Source organism: Triticum urartu, chromosome 1A, assembly GCF_056163025.1.
Source record: "Triticum urartu cultivar PI428250 chromosome 1A, HENAU_Tu73, whole genome shotgun sequence".
Taxonomy (NCBI): domain Eukaryota; kingdom Viridiplantae; phylum Streptophyta; class Magnoliopsida; order Poales; family Poaceae; genus Triticum; species Triticum urartu.
The window spans coordinates 456,685,434-456,692,933 of NC_141873.1; the positions used below are offsets into that span (position 1 = coordinate 456,685,434).

A 7,500-nucleotide genomic window follows, 5' to 3' on the forward strand; every position below is an offset into this window, starting at 1 on the left:
CCTGGGCCAAATGCCGGAGACCCTGGCGTCTGGCCCTAGGCCAGACGCCGAGGCCCATGGCGTCTGGGCCAAACGCCAAGGATTGTGGCATTTGGTCCTGGAGTCCGAGTGGGACTCTTGCCTTTCGGGCAAAACCGACTTTGAGGAGGCTTTTGCTCCAAGTTTCGACCCCAGGGTTCAACATATAAATAGAGGGGCAGGGCTAGCACCAAAGACACATCAAGAAACACCAAGCCGTGTGCCGGCAACCCCGTCCCCTCTAGTTTATCCTCTGTCCTAGTTTTCGTAGTGCTTAGGCGAAGCCCTACGGAGATTGTTCTTCACCAACACCGTCACCACGCCGTCGTGTTGTCGGAACTCATCTACTACTTCGCCCCTCTTGCTGGATCGAGAAGGCAAGGACGTCACCGAGCCGAACATGTGCAGAACTCGAAGGTGCCGTGCTTTCGGTACTTGGATCGGTCGGATCGTGAAGACGTACGACTACATCAACCGTGTTGATATAACGCTTCCGCGAACGGTCTACGAGGGTACGTAGACAACACTCTCCCCTCTCGTTGCTATGCATCACCATGATCTTGCGTGTGCGTAGGATTTTTTTCGAAATTACTACGTTCCCCAACACCAACAACATGAGCAGGAAGGACCTACAAACCATCTTCATGTTAACAATTTGGGAGCTGTGGAAGCACAAGAATGCCATCATTTTCGAGGTTGCACGGTCGTCGATCGGGCTGTTGCTACGTAGAGTAAGGTTAGAGGGTTTGGTGTGGTCATCGTCCGACCTACTGAAAGGGAATGTAAACCCTTTCTTTAGTACGGTAGCAAGGTGGGAGAGTCGTGAGGAGTAGCATGTCTTGATGTACTTGTAAACTGTGGTGGAAGCATTCTTTGCCTTTCTTTTTTAATATATGATATGCACACTCGTGCATATTCGAGAAAAAAAGACTCACAACAAGCGGCACAAGTTGAAGAACATGTCCAAGCAGAAAGAGAGTCTAACACAATCTAAAGTAAATTCAGGCAAATGAAAAATAGCAAACACGCGTATAATATCATCACCAGTACTGATATGAATTGACGATGCATCGTTCAGAGGCATCGCGGTGAACCAGAGGCTCTCGTTATACGCTGATGATCTTGCCCTGTTCTTGAGACCGTCGCTCCAAGATCTTATATTTGTTAAAGCCACTCTTGGCATCTTCGGTGAGGGCCACATGCAAGTCTACCTGCTAACTCAAGCCATTAGCTCGGTGGAGAGGAACATTGACGAGCCGGATCAGTTTGACTGGCCCTGCGACGCGTCTGGCAAATACACAGCCAGCTCTACCTATATGAGGCTCTGCATTGGATACACGCGTGCCCCGGCTGCCGGTTGCATTTCGCGAAGTTGGGCCCTCTCAAATGCAAAATCTTCATGTGGTTGGCCTGTCAATACCGGCTATGGACTTCGGACCGCCGTGCCCGGCATGGCCTTCAAGACGCCCCATCCCCTTGCTATACTTGTCTCCAAGATGAGGACAACGCGGATCACATTCTCGTGCAGTGCGTCTATGCCTGCGAGGTGTGGCACTCCTGTTTCAGCTCATGGAGATTCACCATCCACATGCCAGACGCAAACGCCACATTCTTGCAATGGTGGCTTGAGCAAAGGAGTAGATTCAGAGGGAAGGCCAAGAGATCCGTGGACTCCGTCGTGATTCTCATCGCATGGGCACTCTAGAAGCAACGCAATGCACGAGTCTTCAATAACAGATCGCAACAGAGATCCCCCCTGCATCTTACAGATGATATCCAACAGGAGATAGAGGATTCGAAGAAGGCCGGTCTCGGCGGTGCTGGAGCTTTAGATGCTTTTACGAGAGAGTAGCCTTTGATTTCTAGGGTGTAGGTGTGGTGTGTGTCCTCCCCGTCGACTTGTTCGCATCTCGTTCGAGCTCTTGTACATATTATTCTGCCTTCTATAAAAATATGGTATACCATTGGCGTACTCTTGAAAAAAAGAATTGACGATGCATTTTGTTTGGGGGGGCGATGCACTTGTTTTACTACTGGTCAGTAGCGGAGCTACAAAAGAAAAGTTGGGCGGGCCAGAGAATACTAAGCTACCAAAGTATACCAAACAGGGCTACCAAATTGGCAGTAAACAACAATTTAGTGCACTGTTAGACAGTAAACAAGAACAGTACTTTTGTTGTGAACTTGTAAACTGTAAAAGTGGCATCTGTTGTGAACTTGTAAAGTGTAAAGAACAGATCTTCAGTGGATTATTTATGCTTATTGGGGTCGAGTTTAGGGGATTTAGGGGATGATTTAAGAAACAATGGCCTAAGTTGAATTTAGGGGAATAAAATTGAGAATCATTTAAATCGATTTACCTATGCTGCTTGCAGGGATTCCGATCAGTAGTGATTCTGATGAATTCAGAGAAGAAGCTAGCTTTTTTTTAGAATCATTCTGATGGATTGAGAGAAGAAGCTAGCTAGTTGGGTGCCTGGGTCGCAGGGTCGCCGCCTACCACTGCATGGTCGTGTGGGTCCCCTGAATAGATGTATGCCGGTTGGCCGTCCGTCCGTGGGACACTGTGTGTGCGGTGCTCCGGTGGCCGGCGGCCCGCGGCCGGCGGCCCGCGGCCGGCGTCGCGGCAGACGGTGGCTGATGTGCTTTCTAGTTCCTACTGTGCTATGAGACGGCGGTCGAAGTTGAACCCTGAGGCCTCATTCGGTTTGGAGGATTTTCGTAAGAAAAACATAGGAATAAGGATTCCAGAGAAAAATTTCCTATGTATGCATTCGGTTTGTAAGAAATGCGTACAGGAATTTTGTAGGAATACTACTCATTTCCCGTGTTTTTGGAGGAAACTACACATCCACTCAAAACTCATTTTACGCGTAGGAATGAGGCAAGTCAATTCCTTAGAATGGCAAGTGTCATCCTATCATATTCCTATACTACTCCTAATTCCTACTTTCGTGAGCCTGCATCGCTGTGAGTCTTACGCGTACGAGTCTGCTGCTTGCCTTCTCTGTATGGTGTTCGTCAGCGCTGTGTGCTGCAGCCTGCAGTAGTATAAAATTTATTTTTTGCTCCGGACCTGGGCGGGCCATGGCCCAATCGGCCTTGCCGAAGCTCCACCAGTGCTACTGGTGTAGCCGTCGGCTACAGCCGTCTACCTTTGATCAGGAATAAACACGTAGCCCCTGTCAACATTTGTGCCTAGGATTTCTTGACTCGAGCTCAGTCAATCATTTTGTGGTCAGACAAAAGCGCCGGAATGTTCATTCATCGCCTACCTCTACCTTCGAAAAGACCCATACATCACACATCCACCCACAGAAGTCCTGAATTCCATAGGTCGACGCCGAATTCTCGTCGCCGGTCAATTCTGCGACTCATTCCTCCTCCAGAAACAACACAACCTGCAACAGTTTCTGTGGTTGACAGCTTCACTGATGTGGACGCACGGCCGTGCCGCCCAGGACAGGATAGACATAGACTGCGTGGCTGCGGTCGATCAAGTGCGTGTTCGTCTTCCGCCGCGCGCGAACGCTCTGCGAGTACAAATAGCCGGTGCCGTCGCACCGAAACGAGGGGAGGCACGGAGGGCACAGGTTGTAGACGAGAATACGAGATGGCAGCTGGCGCGCTTCCTCTGGGCGTGTTCGTCGTGCTGCTCTGCGTGGGCGTCGTGCGCGCGGCGGACGCGGACATCATCGCGGCCGGCCGTCCGCTCTCCGGCGACCAGAAGCTGGTCTCTCCCGGCGGCAAGTTCGCCTTAGGACTCTTCCACCCAGGTGAGTGCACGCTGCATGTGTGCATGGCTTGACGACGGCTAGTCTAAGCTCATCGTGGCCAGTGGTGTGAGATGTTTCTGCTCTGTTTTTCTTCTCGCAGACGGCGCAGCCGACGGCAGCTGGTACGTCGGCATCTGGTACCACAAGATCCCGGTGCACACGCCGGTCTGGGTGGCCAACCGCGAGACGCCGGTCTCCAACACGTCGCGGCTCGCCATCGCGCCCGACGGCAACCTCGCGCTGTTTGACGGCGCCGGCTCGATCGTCTGGTCCACGAACGCCAGCACCAGCGGCGTCGCCAATGCCAGTGACACGGTCGCCGTTCTCCTCGACTCCGGAAACCTCGTGCTCGCGCCGGCGTCCAACGCCTCCGCGGTGCTGTGGCAGAGCTTCGACCACATCACGGACACGTGGCTTCCAGGCGGGAAGCTCAGGCGCGACAAGCGCACCGGCGCCATCCAGGCTATGGCCTCGTGGAGGGCGCGCGGCGACCCCGCGCCGGGGATGTACGCCCTCCAGCTCGACCCGTCCGGGGCGAAGCAGTACTTGCTGCTGTGGAATGCCACCCGTGTGTACTGGGCCACCGGCAACTGGACAGGCAAATACTTTACCGGCGCGCCGGAGGTCGCCGCGTCGAGCGGCGGCTCCGGGTATAGCTTCAACTTCGTGGACAACGACGACGAGAGCTACTTCACTTATAACTTCGCCGTGAACACGACGGTGTACCGGTTCGTCATGGACGTGTCGGGGCAGGTCAAGGGGTGGTTCTGGGTGGAGGCCACGCAGGGATGGAACCTGGTCTACGCCGAGCCCAAGGCACGGTGCGCCGTGCCTCGCGGCTGCGGCGCGTTCGGCGTCTGTACCGAGGGCTCGTCCACGGCGTGCGACTGCGCCCGGGGCTTCAATCCGCAAAGTCCGGCGAGCTGGGGCCTCGGCGACTACATCAGCGGTTGCGTGCGCAACACCCAGCTTCAGTGCAGTAAGAACAGCAGTGACCCGTCGGACGGCTTGAAGAAGGTGGAGCAGGACAAGTTCCTCCGCATCGACGGCATGAGGCTTCCTGACGATGGCCGAATGGCGGGAGCCGCAAGCTCCGGCGACTGCCAACGCGCGTGTCTAGGGGACTGCACATGCTCCGCCTACGCGTACAACGGCAGCTGCTTCTTGTGGCACGGCGATCTGTTCAACTTACAGGACGGTGTCCTGGACAACCAGGCCGGCGCGGGGAGCCTGTACCTCCGACTCGCCGCGTCGGAGCTCCCAGGCGCGCGAAGCCACGTATGGAGGGACATCAAGGTCGCCGCCGTGGCACTCGGCGTCACGTGCTTCGTGATCGCCGCAGCCATTCTTCTCGTTCGTACGATAAGAGGTGCGATGAAGAGGAGAAGAGCAACGAGACTCAACGGTCTCGCCGTCGGCGATGGCTGCGTGAGCTACAAGTACAGCGACCTGCAGTCCTTGACCAAGAACTTCACCGACAAGATCGGCGCGGGCGCCTTCGGGTCGGTGTTCAAGGGCCAGTTCTCCGACAACACCGTCGTGGCCGTCAAGAAGCTGGAGGGGCTCCGGCAAGGCGAGAAGCAGTTCCGCGCCGAGGTGAGCACGCTGGGCACCATCCAGCACGTCAACCTCATCCGCATGCTCGGCTTCTGCTCCCACGGCGGCGACCGGAAGCTGCTCGTCTACGAGTACATGCCCAACGGCTCGCTCGACCGGCACCTGTTCCGCAAGACGTTCTACGTCCTCAGCTGGCAGGTGCGGTACCAGGTCGCGCTCGGCGTCGCCAAGGGGCTGGCCTACCTCCACGACAAGTGCCGGGACTGCATCATCCACTGCGACGTGAAGCCCGAGAACATCCTCCTCGACGCCTCCTTCGGCGCCAAGGTGGCGGACTTCGGGCTCGCCAAGCTCGTCGGCCGGGACTTCAGCCGGGTGCTCACCACCATGCGCGGCACGGTGGGGTACCTGGCGCCGGAGTGGATCAGCGGCGAGGCCATCACGGCCAAGGCGGACGTGTTCAGTTACGGGATGATGCTCTTCGAGATCGTGTCCGGGAGGCGGAACATCGAGCAAGGGGAGAGGCGGTCCGTGGTGTCGTCGGCGACAGACGCGGATGGTGAGGAGGCAGAGGAACACCCGACGACGACCTTCTTCCCGTTGCTGGTCGCGAGGAAGCTGGCAGAGGGGGACGTGATGACATTGCTGGATCCCGAGCTGGAAGGCGACGCGAACGCCGAGGAGATGAGGAGGGTGTGCAAGGTCGCCTGCTGGTGCATCCAGCGCGACGTCGACGCGCGCCCGACGATGGGGGAGGTGGTGCAGGTGCTAGAGGGGCTGACGGACTTGGAGATGCCACCAGTGCCTCACTACCTTGAAGTGCTCGTGGGACGGCCGGTACACGGAACAGTGTACCATAGCACAGAGCAGTTTTTCCGTTCGTAGTACTAGAGCGTATCCCGTACTCCGCGCCATGGAGCATTCCGGCTGGAACTAGTATCACTAGTCGTCAACCCGTACATTCGCACGGGCTAGTGTATATTTTTTACGCCTTTTTGTCTTGTTTGAAAGAAAAAATGCATTTATTTTCAACTTGGTTCTTTTTCATATTTTCATTCATGAATTCTACTTGTTCACACATACAAATTTGAATAGTTATATTCATATACTATATTGCAAAAATATATGTGCAAATTCAGCAATATACAACATTTGATTAATTGAACTGATTTGCTATATTATATCTATAACACATGTGTATATCATACTATCTTTTTCTACCTCGAAGAGTGGGAAATAAATATTTTACTTTGGGTTCATAGAGCTATAAATATATGCATTGGGAGTAGCATTTTAGTAAGCCATATATCTTGGAAACCATTATCCTAGCTATTGAAAGGCAAACACGTATAGTTACATGCCTTAGCATTTGGATCAATATTAATTTTCTCATATAAAAAAAAGCCCAGCTAGGACTATGTTTTGTTTACTTTGTGGTACAAATTTCTTTAGTGCTTAAAGACTTCACTTACAATTCATATTGCTTACAGTTTATAAATTTTAAATCATCATTTTTCTGAATAACTATTTTTGATGGAGATATGTGTAGGCCACTCGATTGAATACAAATTGCAGATCAGAGTTTGTGATATAGCTACACCTAACTCCAGACGAATTACTTCTACTCGTATAAATAAGAGACTGAGGAAATTGCATACACCAATCAAGCCCACTGAAAATCGCTAACTAACTTAATTAATCGTAATGTATAACATATATTGGTTAATTTGTATTGTGGTCTTCATATAAACACTGTCAGATTCAAAGGGCTTTAGATAGAACAGGGGCAACTATACGTATATAAGTATCCTTATGTGCTTCCTCTGAATATATTTACCTCATGACAGTGATTGCCTAAAAGGAGAGAGCTTCCACACAATAATAAATAAGGAAAATTTGCTCTGCCACCAACTTGAAAATAAAATATAACATATTTTGTGGGCTGCCGCAACCATCCATACAATATTTTGAAGGAAATATGCCCTAGAGGCAATAATAAAGTTATTATTTATTTCCTTATATCATGATAAATGTTTATTATTCATGCTAGAATTGTATTAACCGGAAACATAATACATGTGTGAATACATAGACAAACAGAGTGTCACTAGTATGCCTCTACTAGACTAGCTCGTTAATCAAAGATGGT

The 7,500-nt window shown here is 52.1% G+C and overlaps 1 protein-coding gene across 1 annotated transcript; it reads left to right on the top strand.

The window, feature by feature from the left end:
- The first annotated feature begins 3,274 nt into the window (after positions 1-3,274).
- On the top strand, positions 3,275-6,383 carry LOC147991673 (G-type lectin S-receptor-like serine/threonine-protein kinase At2g19130). Its single transcript, XM_087525320.1, has 2 exons — positions 3,275-3,794; positions 3,895-6,383. Exons 1-2 carry the CDS (start codon positions 3,275-3,277, stop codon positions 6,234-6,236), a joined length of 2,862 nt encoding a protein of 953 aa, XP_087381446.1. The 3' UTR covers positions 6,237-6,383.
- The last annotated feature ends 1,117 nt before the right edge of the window (positions 6,384-7,500 follow it).